The sequence below is a fragment of the Rhinolophus hipposideros genome (genome assembly GCF_964194185.1).
Source record: "Rhinolophus hipposideros genome assembly, chromosome: 13".
NCBI classification, from domain to species: domain Eukaryota; kingdom Metazoa; phylum Chordata; class Mammalia; order Chiroptera; family Rhinolophidae; genus Rhinolophus; species Rhinolophus hipposideros.
This window is the reverse complement of record NC_138059.1, coordinates 73,343,898-73,358,906: the sequence shown is the minus strand read 5'-3', so window position 1 is coordinate 73,358,906 and position 15,009 is coordinate 73,343,898. Positions and strand designations below refer to the sequence as shown.

The following is a 15,009-nucleotide window of genomic DNA, read 5'->3' as shown; positions in this document are numbered from 1 at the left end:
AATGTTTGGAAACATGCTGGGGAAAATCTAAGAGATGTCTGGAAAGCAGAAAGAAATGAAATGAGAGAGTTCAAGGGAGGTGCCATCCTCTGCGAATAAGCCAAGTGCATTGCCGCCGAAGAACTCGCAAAGAACAGGTCGAGGATCTCACCACATGCTCTTATTTCAAAGACTGTAGGCAGGGTGAGGCTGGCAAGGGTTATAAACACCACCTGCACCACCAGGGGTGGGCAGATGAAAAAGGGAATCTAAACCTGCTGCTCATTTCCATCACAAAACAAGGTCTACGTTACTTATTTATAAGTTGAATTCACAGAGCACCTTAAGTCAGTGAATCAAAACACGAAGGCACTTTTCCTGAGCTACAACACCCAAAGCTATTGCGGGAGAAAGAAATACGGCCATTGACTCATCTTTTCCAGGGTGGACGATGCCACTTGAGATGAAAGGCAAGGTCTGTTGGAAGGACCGTTCCCAGGCTGTGAAAGCGCAATTTAGCAGGTTCATTCAATAAGCTAATCTATAAATTGGGTTAAGAAAATTCCTAAAGTGCACTAAAATACGTAATGAAGTAAGAGTGCAATAATGAAACTGCAGGCCAAATAAAGCCACCGTATTCATTCTACTTCCGTTACAAGGCAATTCAATAATATTTTATAGGGAACAGAAATGTCTATCAATATCTCTATTGCTTCCCCCAGCCCAGGGGTGCAAAGCCTCCAGGGTTGGCCAGCCTGATATGATGTTGAGAAAAGACAGTTGTGTTTGTGACATACTTTTAGTAGGTGACATGCATTTTAGTAACATACTCAGTATGTATTGTGTCCTTTATTGGCAATTCCTACAGAGGCTAGCACCTGTTCTCTGGTATTTTGGTGAGTTGCCTCAAAGGAGGGGCATGACTCCTTTCTCACCAAGGAATCAGGGAAGGTTTTACCAATTCTTTCTGCCATTCTGATGGGAGGATAATACTGAAGTCACGCTGACCTTAAAAGTAATGTGTAATTTACAAAACAAAGCTAAAGAAAGGTATGGGTACTTCACATGAGGGCATAATATTTAATTTTACAAAATTTAATGGAGTTGGGGAGTTTCTTAATTTTCATTGGGCACACTTGAGTTGACCAGAAATCAAAGGAAGGAAGACTGGATATTATCCTAATGCATAAAAACATAACAAGGTAAGGATGGGAAGGGGCAGGTTTTCTGGGATTACAAAATGAGATGTGGGGGTTCTTCTAAATGCAGGGGGAAGTGGTTGAGAGACAGCTTGTGAAGGAGACCCAAGCATTACTTTTCTCATCAGAATTCTGTGTATCGCAACCCAAAGAAATCTTTCCTTTACAAAGTATTAGATTGGGAAATAGTGTTGAGACAAAGGAAACGGTCCATTTAGGATTATAGAAAGTCAACAGAGATTGCAACCCAATTGAATTAAATGGAATCCACATCTCAAAGGACACTTAAAAACTTAACATTTCTTCCTTCCTCCTCTCTTTTTGTACATTCCTCTCTTAGAATTATATACCTTCTCCTTCTCTTTAATGGTTCTTCATTTTCCCTAATATTGCTTTGTCAGAGTACTGTTTTCCTCTGTATTTATGGGTCAGTAGCTAATGATTTATAATGAAGCCAAACACATAATTGTTCCTTCCCCAAGGTCTATTTTAAAGTGAAAACTCTAAAAGACCCAAGAGTACTGTTTTTCCTTTAATATTGACCAATCAAGTAGATACTTATTTATAATGAAGCCAAACATGATTCTGCATTCTCTAAGGTCTGTTTTAAAATAAGAACTCTAAATGCCTTCTCTCAAACAGTAAATAAAATCAACATAGTCATGTTTTAATAAGAGCGACCCATTGAGGAAATTTGAGGATTTAAGTTGTTTCATTTAATGAGCACATCATGTGCCCATTTCTTGTTTGGAATTTTGTTTGCTCTAATAATATCTGAGACATGTAATCTTATTAAATACCAAGGGCTAAAAACTGGTAAATAATTTTAATATATTAATTTATTCGATAAAAATAGACATAACTTGCCTCTAGGAAGAATAAGGATGTTAGCTATCCAATAATAGCGACATTTTGGACAAAGGCAATTTAATAGCATACAAAATGAATATAATTGACATACAAAATGAAAATAATTTTGAATCCTTGTTTTTTGTAAAGCTTGGTATTATTAAGCTTTAACAATAATAAAGCAACATATTCAGGAAAAATACATGAAAAAAACACAAAAAACAAAAAAAACCACAACTCCCAGTCTCACACTCTAAAACAACTACTATCATTCTCTAATCTTTTTTCCACAAGTCATCCACATTTTTCACATAATTGAAAAAATAATATATGTACAGTCATGTATTCTGGCTAATTCTCTTTGGTGTATATTAAAACCACTCTTAAACCACTCTTAAAGTTTACTTGCTGTGGTGCATTTTCTCAGGTAGATGCCGCACCTTTTAATAAATCATTGCCTGACGGGCTTTCCACTCAACACCTGTTTTTCACTGTCAACTCATGTGATTTTAAAATTCAAGAAACATTTTTGAAGATGTAATATTTACATGCTATTTTGTCACTGAATACTAAATGTTCGTTTTAGAGAAACTGATTTCAAGAGTTGGCAATTATCTTTTTTCTTTTAAATTTCCCTCAGCAAAAGAGTTTTTCATTTTTCTTACTGATGAATAAACACTTACAGTCACTGTGTGGTTTAATGCTAACCAAAAATACGTGGTCTGGACTAGAGGCTACGTCACCAGGCTCCCCAGAGGCAAACCTTGAGAACAAATATATGGCCATGTTCTCTGGGACCCATCAGCAGGGGTATGAAAATCAATAACCAGAGGACCAGAGAAGTTTTTTCCGTGTCATGATTCAAACTTGAAGTCTCCTCTTTGGTTTGCTTAACTTCTGACAGACTAGGAAACCAAATTAAGTTTAGTCTAGGAAACCAAATTAAGGTGCCTAATTATTTTAAAAAATTATTTGAAATCCACATGAATGACTCTGATAGCTTCCTACTCTATCTGTTTTCTTTACTGTTTGAACTACTCAAGAATTCATAAAAATCTATCTATAATTTTCACCCTGACTTAATTTCAGATAAGCTTTGGTGACAACTGATTCAAAACATAATTTTTAAAGGCACGCTTCACTTGAGACCAGTAAATGAATAATTTCTTTTTCTGTTTTTTTTTTGTCATTAAACTCTTCCAAGATTTTCAGGGAGGTCTCCTCTGCTCCTCAGGCCTTGTGTAAATATTTCCTGAACACGCTTTTAAAGGCAAGCTGATTGAAATCTTGAATGATCTTTTTTTTACAATATGTTGACCTTACTAGAATCTTTCTACTTTTTTTATACAACTTCGCTATCTGCTATTGTTTGTATACAGCTTTGAGTGATTAAAAACATACATTTGAATAGGAATGAAATGATTCTTTAATTCTTACAATTCTGCAACATGGGTATTGCGAAGCCATTTTGACCACGAAGGAAACCTGTGAAAAAGGGAGGAGGTGACTTGCCCAAATTTCACCAGTCAGCTCATGCACCTAGGCCTGAAATTCACGTCTTCTGCCTCTAAATCAAGCCCTTTGTCAACCGTGCCATACTGCTATTTCCAAATGTTTTAAGTGGATGACCACTCTACCAGATGGTCATTTAAATTTGCATAATGAAACAGACGTTGCCTTTTGCTCGTACGGTTCACTAATACATACTGTGCTCTGTAATCAACAACCTGAAACAACCGCACCTAGACGTAGAGTTTTTGCAGCAATGTATCCCTAGCAGCTTCTCTTTTGTTAATTTACAGGAGGTCAAAGTGTTCCAGAGTGGAACCATGTCCATTTGAATTATTTACAAGGGACAAGTTTTCTATGCGACAAAGTGCCTACGGCATTTCTTCTCTCCATTAGCAGAAGTTTCCTCATTCCTGGAGGTGATCATCTGATACTGTGGAAAATCCAATGGCTTAAAACTGCTAATATCTCAGAAATTGGAAATACTCCCTGGGGGGATTCAATACAATTTTAGGCACACATCTCCTTTTACTTTACTGGGAAGAGTATAAATATTTATGTTTCGTTTTAATAACATGTAATACGCTTCATTCAGAGCCATACTTGACCTTTTAGAAGAAAATGCCATCGAATGCTGCAAATTAATTACTGGGCAATGCTTTGTATAATATAAAAAGATAAAAGTTTAGAATAACCACACGAGTCTATTATTTAGTGATACGCTTCATGATCCCTGAAATTATGGATATAAAATTAGCCTTTGGAAAAGTTACTGCAGGGTTAATGTATCTAAGCAACCGCAATAAGATGGAAGAAGTTTTCTTAACGTTTAAAACTAGCTAAGGGTTGAAAATCCCCAGATATGCACATTAGAATCCCCAAATGAAGCAGAGATCTGATGGTAACACTGAAGAAGCAGAAAAGGGTTAATAAAAGTGAGCCTGAAGGGGGACTGCCCAGGCCTACATCCACTCCCCACGAACTGCCCAGGCTCATCCCCTAGAAATAAGTCTAAGATGTCCAAACCCTCATGAAGAGGAGGTAGGATGGACTGAACTGCCTAATTATAATGCAATTAGAATGGAATGAACGTTAAGGCTTGTCCCCCCTCCCCCGTGGGTTTTTTCCATACGCATTCTGGGTAAGAGCATGCACAGAAAGAAACTAGTTATATAACCAACATATATCAATCGAATGACCTCAGTCTATGCGTCACATCTCCTGCCATAAGGACATTTGCCTACACTTTCCTATATAAGGAAAAGCTAACCTAAAGTTAGGTGCAGTCCTCTGACCTGGCAAAGTCTAGGCCGGCTTCTTTCTTCTTGAATAAACTTACTTCCTTGCTCTCCTCATTTCAGGCTGAGTCTGTGAACTTTTTTTACCTTTTGCGAATGACCAGGGGTTAATTCCAATGACACAACAAACACTATGTGCATGTGTGTCAGTTCCTAAGCTCTTATCTGTCAGCTTCAGTCCCACCTTGAGCCACAGCGGGGTCAGGAGGCTGCAAACCACACACTTCTGAGGGACCACCTGGCTCCTGGCTGGGCGCAGCCTGTCAGGGATGTGAGCGGACACTGCCCGATGGAGCCAGAAGAGATGGCTGGGTCCTTCCTGTCTGCTTCCTGTTTCGGTTTTGGCTCCCGCTTCCCGTCACCATCACGCCTGCCTGGTTGCCTCACCCTGCTGGCAGTGATTCTTTCTAGTAGCAGCAGCTAAATCCAGTTCGAGGCACTAGGCAACCCCGGCAAAACAGCCTCTTCTTTCCCTCGCAGAGGTCAGGGTTCCAGCCCCACAGACGCCCTCCCTGGGCTCAGACACAGCAGGCACCAGGTGAGCAGAAGCTCCTACTCAGTTCCAGCCTTCCAAGTTCCTTTTCTGCCTTAAAATGTGATAGTCCCAGCCTCTCTCTCAGTTTCCCCAGCCACAGAGCGTGCTGGCTGTTTCCCGCGGCCGCTGGCTATACTGGGTCATGGTTTTCAGTTCCTAACTACCTAGTTAGATTTCCACACACTGTTGTCCCTGTGAAATACAACTATGGGATTTCTGTTTTCCTGACCCAAAACGAAAGAGCTTGGGGTTAAAGGAAATAGCTGAATTCTCTCTGTCTCTCTCTCTCTCTGCAGGTCACTTGCATGTGGAGTGCTCTGGGAGCAGGAGACAGAAAACAATAAACACAGAACAATCCAGAGGCGTTACAATGGATTATTACGGAAGGACAGCTAGCCATCCAGCTTATTTCTCAGTCACAGGGACACTGCCACACGAATAGAAGACACCCACTCACCGTAACTGTCAGTGGCCACTGTTACCGGTCTGAGAGGCTAACAGTAATTAAGCACTGGAGACATACCAGGCATAACCCAGCCTATGAGGCAGGAATTCATTTCATGCTCACTGCATTGATGAGACAACAGGGTTTGTGGTATTAAATAAATTGCCCAAGTTTGCACCACTAGTTAAAAAAAAAAAAAAAGGAAATTAATCATGAATATAAGCAGGGTTACTGAAGAGGAATCATTGCAGATAAACTGCCAGCACAACTCAGCTGTTTATCTGGTCCGGCCTCTCCGCTCATGGGAACCCACACTCACAGGGCACTCCCAACTACACCACTAGTGGCGGGTGCTTTTGTCTTTCTCCACCAAATGCAGAAAAAGGGGAAACAAACGGATGAGAGCACAGACTGCTCAGACAGTCAGGTAGCGATATAACCACACTCATCTGTACACTTACGTGCCAAGCAGATTTTATGTAAGACAAAGCAGTGATTTGGAAATTGTTCAGAGTTAGCTTCTTTGTGTAGTGGAGACTCATCTGAAAACTTCGGACTCTAGTTATTTGGCGATTAAAGCTCTGGCTCTTTGGTGGATAAGATCTATCACCCATTGTGGGGGTGGGTGATGAGGGTAAAGGGGATCAAATATATGGTGATGGAAGGAGAACTGACTCTGGGTGGTGATCACACAATGGGATTTATAGACGATGTAATACAGAATTGTACACCTGAAATCTATGTAAATTTACTAACAATTGTCACCCCAATAAAATTAATTAAAAAAAAAAAGATCTATCACCCATCTATTTATCTATCTATCAATCATCTATCTATCTATCATTATTTACCTATATCCTCTGTCTGTCTATCTATCTATCATCTATCTATCGATCGATCTATCTATCTATCTATCTATCTATCTATCTATCTATCTATAATCTATCTATCTATCTCTAGCTATCATCTATTTATCTTATCTATCTAATATCTAATCTAATTAATGATTTTATTGAGTTATAATTTATACACAGTAAAAAAATATGTAGATTTTGGCCTCCCTTTAAAGATGATAAAACTAAAACCTGATTACTTGCCCAGAAGTTGGGTCTTTTGCCATCTAGACCAAACTCCATTTTAGCTAGAAATTCTTTAGGTGTGACACATGTTAGAAAATATTTAAGAGATTATAATGCTAAAACAGTTTCCTACTAGCAGACTAAGAAACAGTGTATATTAATTGAAAACTTCATTCATAGCAATGAAGACAGTGTTCTGCAACTTGAAACAAAAGCTATATTAGAGAATGTCTTTAGCATTGTCAAAAACTAAAATGTTCAAATAGTTTGAAGACTGTCTAAATGTTATCTTTTCTTAATAGTAAATGGGGTTATTTTAAGGCTGCCAGAACTTCATGTCATTTTTAGGATAAGTGATTACAAGCTACTTAATATTTAAAATAATACATTTTGTAGAAATGATGGAAACGACTTGAGAAAATCACCCTTAAAAGTTCATATTCAGAGTAACCAGTCGAGTGACTGCCTAACTCCGCAGGTGACCACAGCAGGGAAGGGATGGGTGTGGGCCATCCCGGAACATTCAGGAAGGCTGCTTCCTTTATATTTAACCTCGGAGCCTGAGATCGGTGCCCTGTTGTGCATATTCACACAGTTGGTATTGAATCTAAATAAGGAGGGTACGATTGTCACTTTGTCACTAATTAACTGTGGGATCTCCGGAAACCCCGCATCTTCCTGACTGTAAGGAGATGAACTGATAATAACACAATTGAGTGTCCACTGTGTGTGAGACATAAGGAACGTGCCGAGGAAGCACAAATAAGCGAAACTGAGCACGTCCCCTGCCCCCTGAGAGGAAGAAAGGTGGAGGCGAATCAAAGACTGTCACCGCAGAAGGAGACAGGGCAGAAGGATCAAAACGAAGTGCTGAAGAAACAGGGGTGCTGAGAATAGGGAATGGAGGGCCTAATTGAGTGTGAGAGTGGTGCTCGTGCTGAGATCTGCAGCATGAAGTTAGGTGGAAGGAGGGGTGAGGAGAGGGGCACCTCAGAGGAAGGTCCTGAGGCAGGAGGGGACCTGGTGTCCTTGTGGGACTCAGGAAGGACCCGTGTGGCTGGAGCAGAGGACCAGACCCTGGCAAGGGATCACAGAGTATCTTCCCTATTTAAATGTCTACAAACTCTTTCCCCAAGTTTGACTGTTTACACTCTGGGATTTTTTCTTTGTTTGACTAGAACTTATAACGAAAAGCTTAAAAGAGCCAGTCTAATGATCTATGTCTAGTCAGCCCTCACTTTGCCTATGTCTGCATTTCCACTGCCACTGTTTATTTAAATAACACCAGGCCCCCACCAGCAGAAATCAAATGTCAGTTGCGACAATAATGGTGAGTCATTTCATAAAGTCGAACATTGGCTGCTAGGTTTTTAGTCCACAAATCACTATGCAAATAACAGACATGCCTTACGGGACCAGCGGCTGTGCTTCTGTCACTCACGTCACAAAAGACTGCAATCTGGACCTTACAGTGTCCCCTCGTGGTGAACCATGTGGCATTTTACAAAAATGGATAACCCAAAGAGGGAATTGGTCAACAAAGGTGAAAGTGCAGCAGAGGAAGAGTGATAACACTGAAAGCGAAATTAAAGTGAAATGTAATGGAATTACGGGAGAAAAGGCTGGCTGGGGAATTGCTGACACACTTCCATTTGAGACTCCAGATATGGAGCCGGAGGAATCTAATAAAAGCAAACATAGTGACATAAATATGGAAAGTGGTTGTGACGTGATGAAAAGGGCTGGAGGTGTCCCAGAAGGAGGACCTGGCAAAGAGCTACATACCGACGAACTCTGGGACGTGCTGCTCAACAGTGATAAACCGTCCAAGTTGATCCAACCTCACAAGGGGTCCAGCAACTCATCAAACATCAAAACAAACTAGCTCTGTACCGTAAGGTACACCAGAGGAAAGAGAGCACCGCTCAAAATACTTCTGATAAGTCTTTTTCACAAAGAAGTAAAACACATTAATTCTCAATATTTTTACTGCTTTACCTTACAGTGTACTAAATAATGATTAGTTTTACTGTAATTCCCTTATATTTATCAACAGTAAGAGAGTTTTTGATGCTATGACGAACATTTTCAAAGATCATGGAAAATCCCCATTTTCCCTCCCCACTGATTACATCACTTTACATGGTTTCCTTTTATGGTCTCACAGTCCTAGGCAAAGCAAGAACTGTCCCTAGTTTTACTGAATCTAACTAATCTGGCATTTTCAATGTGTCATATGAAAGCAGATACATTTTAGAAGATTACAGTCATTTTCTGAGTTTATGAAACTCTCAGTCTTGAAGAATTCTAAGTCAACAACATACCTGGAAAATAATATTGGTTAATGAAACCTCTGGCATCTTATCCAAACCTCGGAAACCAAAGTTGAGGCTTAAGCACCGCCAAAGTCTGAAAAGTCCAAGAAGCCCTATACTTCCGTAAGTATAATGAAAATAGGAAACTCTGGCTAGATTGTATTTTGGAGACTTAGCATTTTAATTCTATTTTGACTATAAAATATTATTTCAAACATGTCCATCAAGAATGCCTGTGAAGGAAATGTACAAAATAGTTAAAAGGTCATTTAAATCCAAGGGAAAGGAAGATGAAAGCTGACATACCGATTGTAGAAATCATCTCTGTAGTAATCGTAGTCAAAGACGTAGCCACTAGGGGGGGCAAAGGAAAAATTAGTCAACATTTGTTTTCACCACACTGATGTTGGTATTAATTTACGGGGTGATAGCAAGAAAGTTAGGTTACTTTAAAAATATGTCTTTTCCAATGTAATTATGCATCCCAAGAATTTTACAAGATAGTATTGCTTTGGAAACAGCACCGTGTCAAACAACTGCAAGATCCCTGATGAGGAGGTTTGGAGAGGGTTTTTGTGGTTTGGACTGGAATATGAGAGCAGGTAGTAGATCACATTTTTTAATACCCCAAACCCATGTTTTTTTAGACAGGGTATAATATTGTTATCCTTTCTTCCTAAGGTAAGTACAATGAGGCTAAATAATGAATAGAAGGCATAGAAATAACATAAATGGAAAGGCTTACTGACCCATTCACTATCAGAATGGTACAGAGGCATATGGTGTCCTCAGAAATTCAGCTTTTTTTTATTCTAAAAACTTATTATGACTCAATACTTTACATAGAGAAACATTTTTTTTAAAAAGCCACGTTGGCTGACTCTTACCAACAATAACTTAATATTTTCAGTTATATAAATGGGAATTAATAATTGCATTTCCGTGATAAGATTGTTATGATTGATCTCTTTAAAGGAATATGTAATAACATTTGCCCCCATTCAATCATATCGTTGTTGGATTTTACAAAACACGTCATAGGCATTATTTCTTTTTAATATTAGTCCTCAAAACAACTCTGTTGGATACTGTAACTGGAAGAAACTAAAGTGCAAAGGACCTCAGTGACTTGCTTAAAATTTTATCACTAGTAAGTGACAGAGCTGAAACTGGAGAAAACATATTCTGAACCCACGCCTGGGGCTTTTTTCATGACACTGTGTAACCCTCCCCAAGCTGGAAGAAATTTAATCTCATTGTGAATGGACTATCTGTACTACAAGAAAGTAATTATTTTTAATGTTCAGTCATTTATTTTTATGTTGTCATAAAATTGACTATCCTAACCCTTTTAAAGTATACAATTCAGTGACATTAAGTTCATTCACAATGCTGTGGAAACAGCACCGCTATCCGTTTCCAGAATTTTTCACCATCCCAAATAGAAGTTCTGCACCTGTTAAACGGTAACTCTCTATTCTCCTTGCCCCCAGCCCCTGGTAACTTGCATTCCACTTTCTATTTCTATGAATTTGCCTATTCTCGGTACCTCATCTAAGTGGAATCCTACTGTATTTGTCCTTCAGTCTGGTTTAACTCAGTTATCATGTTTTCAAGTTTTATCCATGTTATTGCACATAATGGAATTTCATTCCTTTTTATGACTGAAGAATACAACACTGTATATATATATACATATATATACACACACGTACATATGTGTGCATATATATGTATGTGTATATATATATATACACACACATATATATATTATACTGGGGTGCCCAAAAAATGCATACAAGTGGACACCTTGGTCAGCGTTGCCCAAGCAGTAGTTCGCCGTAATCAGAAATGTCTGGACGCTGATGGGAACCATTCTGAGCACCTCTTGTCATTGCAGAAGTTAAACATGACTTGTATTCATCTTTTGTTATCTGTATATATATTTAGTATTACAATTTTAATACAGTTTTTTCCTTTCTTAAAATGTGTATACATTTTTTGGCACCTTCTGTATATAACCACGTTTTGTTTAAATTTATGCTACTTTTACTCACATTCATCACGAGTAATCACCATTTTATCTTACGTTCAATGATTTTAAATTACATGTTCATCTTATAACTGGAAGTTTGTACCTGTTGACCCACATCTCCCCATTTCCCCACCACTGGTGACCACCTTTCTACTCTCTGTTCCTGAGTTTGCTTTTTCAGATTCCACCTGTAGGAGGCATCATACGGTATCTGTCTTTGTCTGACTTGTCTCACTTTGGCTGGTGCCCTCAGGGTCCATCCATGATGTTGCAAATGGCAGGCCTTCTTTCTCCTGGATGAATTACAGTCCATTGTATGTGTACCACATGTCCTTTATCCATTCATCTGTTGACAGGCACTTGAGAAATGGTAATTATGTTTTATGATCTTTTCTCTGAGACTTTTTTAAGAAACATTATAACGTTAGACAGCAGAGCTTAATAGCAAGAAGAAAATATGACACATGGACCAATTAATATATGTGTTGCTAATGTAAATGGCAGTAATGATTCCAGATGTGTCTGATACTATTAGGGAATACTTCAAAAGTTTAAAAGCCTTCCGGAAATTTAAAAATGCATGAGAAAAAAAGAATTCATTTTTATTTTTCTCAGTGGCTGCTTAAACCCTCTTGTCCAACCTGCTTATTTTTCATTCGATCCTGACTGCTAAGGCGTATTTACAAGAACGAGCGGGTAGCTCAGCATACCGAATTGTCTGACCTCCGGTCCCACTGTCAGCCGTCATGAACTCAATTTTACCTGCCAAGTTAAAAATGTAATGACATGCACAAGCAGACTTTGGTAATCACGGCAAGCCTGCTTTGGTCTCCACGGTCTAAACTTTTAGTAGACAAGTTGTCATGGCTGTCATTGGCTCAGGTCATGAGCTGGAAAATCAAGCTGGGTTTCCATGGAAGGAAGAAGAGATTCAAGAAGATGAAGAGACATTAGCATAGGCCAAGTCTGATTCATATCACTTAGGCTTTCCTCAGTGTTCCTGCTGCCCTCCTCAATCTGTTTTCCTTTTTTTTTTCCTCCCATAGATTCTATTGCTGTCATAAAAATCCCTCCCTTTTCTTTCTGAGTGAACGTCTATCGGAAAGGAGCTGTCAAAAATGGCATTTCCAGGAGTTCTATTTAGGTTTCTAAGGTATTTTATGAATCCTAGACTTTGACTGCCAGAAAAAAACTTGTCTTTCTCATTTAAAAAGATCCCCCTTTCTGCCCTTGCAAGCCAAGACTGGTGCTATTATGCCGAGGGGCTAATCTATTTTGTTTTTTAAGGAGGAACTTTTGCAGTTTTCATTCAGTAGTTTTGTAAGACAATCTGGTTCTTAGGCCACTAAAAACAAAATGACAATACTTTAGATGTTCAGGGCATTGTCTAGAAAATGTCAAAGTTTTTGTCGTTTTGGGTCATGATCAGTGGCAAGGGGTAGGTACTTGACTTTGTAGCACAGTGAAACAATAGTTTTGAGTACTTAACACAAACTAATACTTTGTATTTTCATTTTTGTGTCTGGTATATGCTATGACTTTTATTCTACTTTTCAATTTACCTTTACTCTGCTCGGATTCTCTCAAAATTTAATGAGATATCAGAATTGGTAGAGTAATTGCTTAGAGACACACACACATTCTCTTTATTACTGAAGATCAAATGAGACCGAGTAAGTTGCCTGGAATTTCATTTAAACTTTTTCATTTATAGAAGAAAAAATCACAACTCATTGGGTTTTGCAATATATGAGATCAATTTTATCTAATCCCTTTGAATTCATAAAACTGGCTTCATATGAGTAGACTAACACACAAAAGTATTTCTTGTTATTTTCTATCACAAAACTTCATTAAAATATAATCTGAAGAATATTAATAAACTTCTTAGCTCCAGGAGGGAGAATTTTAATGGTTTCTTAACAGACATCCTGCCTTCCAAATTACTGTATCTGGCTCTCTAAATTAAACTGAATAATCAATTATTGAGCACTTACTGTACGCACAGTCCTGGGAGTTGTGGATAATATTGGCAGAACACGGCTTCGACCCTAAAGGAATGTCAGTCTAAGCATAAGGGACCAGACAAATGTGCATAGGACCATAACTCAAAGCAGAATTTGATAAATGCCAGGATAAAAATGAAAACTGCTATGAGAGCTTATGGGTGAGAGAAGTAGAATTGGCCAATGGGGTGCTGGTATCAAACACGGCATGGGTCCTTTTAAAAGAAGAGGGATTTGCCAAGTAAGTGTTCACCAGGTAGCCCATGATGGTCAAGGACTAGTAGTGGAAAAATGTGAACAAGTATGGTGGACCGTGCTTCCCCACATTGATTCTCTCCCTTTGGCACCGCTATTCTTCAGCGTACCTACGGGAGTCAGGAAGGCAGGAGTTAGAGCATGGGCCAACTGTCCGAATGTCCAGAGCATACATCTCCATGGTGATGGAAGTGTCCTCAGAGACATCTACAGATCCTGGTTCTAACTCATCATAGATGAAGTGTAGGTTTCCAACTGTCAGTGTATGTACATACAGTAAAACAGATTTATAAACTTTGCTAAGATACTATGTGCACAAAACTGTCCATTTTTTGTAGGGAATACACATACCTAAAATTGTGTGTGTATGTGTGTGTGTGTAGTGGATACAAGTACACACATAGATTCAAAATTTAAAACCAGTGAAGTAAGTTAGTCTAAATTTCATTGACAAAACATTATTTACTACTAAGGACTTTTGGAATAGTAGAGGTGGCTAGCAGGAACCTAAAGGATTTATAAAATTCCAGGCTATCATGAGAGTGAAAATTTATTTTTTATAAACACCCTGATGCATTGGGCAAGAGAACTAAAAGTATAAAACCAGGAGAACCAAATATCTAGCTATTTTGAAGACTGGCCTAAAGATATACAGTCTTGCCTGGACCAGTGAAATCATCTCCCAACCGGTATTCCTGGTCCCAAGTATCTCCACGTCTCCTATCCATCATATACGCTGCTAATAATCATTAGCATTCTTTCTACCAAATGTCCAAAATAATCAAATAACAACAGCAAACTCTCCAGTTACTCTCCGTGGCTTACAAGGTGATGTTCAGAATCTTCGACCTTCAAAGTGATCCAAAGTGCATCTCCTGAAATCATTCAGCGTTGTCCAGCTCCTACTCTCTGTGTGGCACAGAAAAACCCTTTGCTCTCAGAGGGAGAGGTATTCTTGTATCTCCACACAGTCTTTTTCACCAGCCCAACTGGTTGCCCAACAGAAGTTTCCTGTTAGGGGGCTTTGCTCAAGGTCTCCATCTGCCCACATGTGTCATATGTTCTTTCTGTTGAATATGCATGCATTCTTATAGGTCCAACTCAAGCTCCACATCTTCCCCAACTAAAAAGTTTGTTGAGTTACTCTAAATTCCACTTACTGTGCTCTTCATTGATTGTAGTCTTTTTGTATTTGTATTGGACTCATGCTTGTCAGCTCCCTGATCTTGTTGGCTCATAGCTAGGCATATAGATTGATTTCTGTTAGCCTTTCCCTTCACAAACCGATCTCTCTATTCCATTAATTATTCCTGTCTTCCTTCTTTGGACTTAGTCTGCCCGAATTTCTTGACACTGGAGTTTTTATTGTAAGCTATTCCAGGAGGATTCATGTCAGAATCCGGTAGTGTATAATTCATCTCTTTGTTTTAACTGAGTTTAGCCATAAGTGTATAGAGCTCATCCATATCGCTTCTTGTGCATACTTCTATCTGAACATATTATGC

The 15,009-nt window shown here is 38.9% G+C and overlaps 1 protein-coding gene across 19 annotated transcripts in view; it reads right to left on the bottom strand.

Annotated features, from left to right (window-relative positions):
* RALYL (RALY RNA binding protein like) overlaps positions 1–15,009 on the bottom strand; it is a 498,623-nt gene that overhangs the window by 48,156 nt on the left and 435,458 nt on the right. For all 19 annotated transcript variants that reach the window (XM_081069856.1, XM_081069851.1, XM_081069849.1 and 16 more), the window contains one exon: positions 9,515–9,562. In XM_081069856.1, the coding sequence (XP_080925982.1) occupies positions 9,515–9,562 (48 nt within the window). The remainder of the gene's footprint in view (positions 1–9,514; positions 9,563–15,009) is intronic.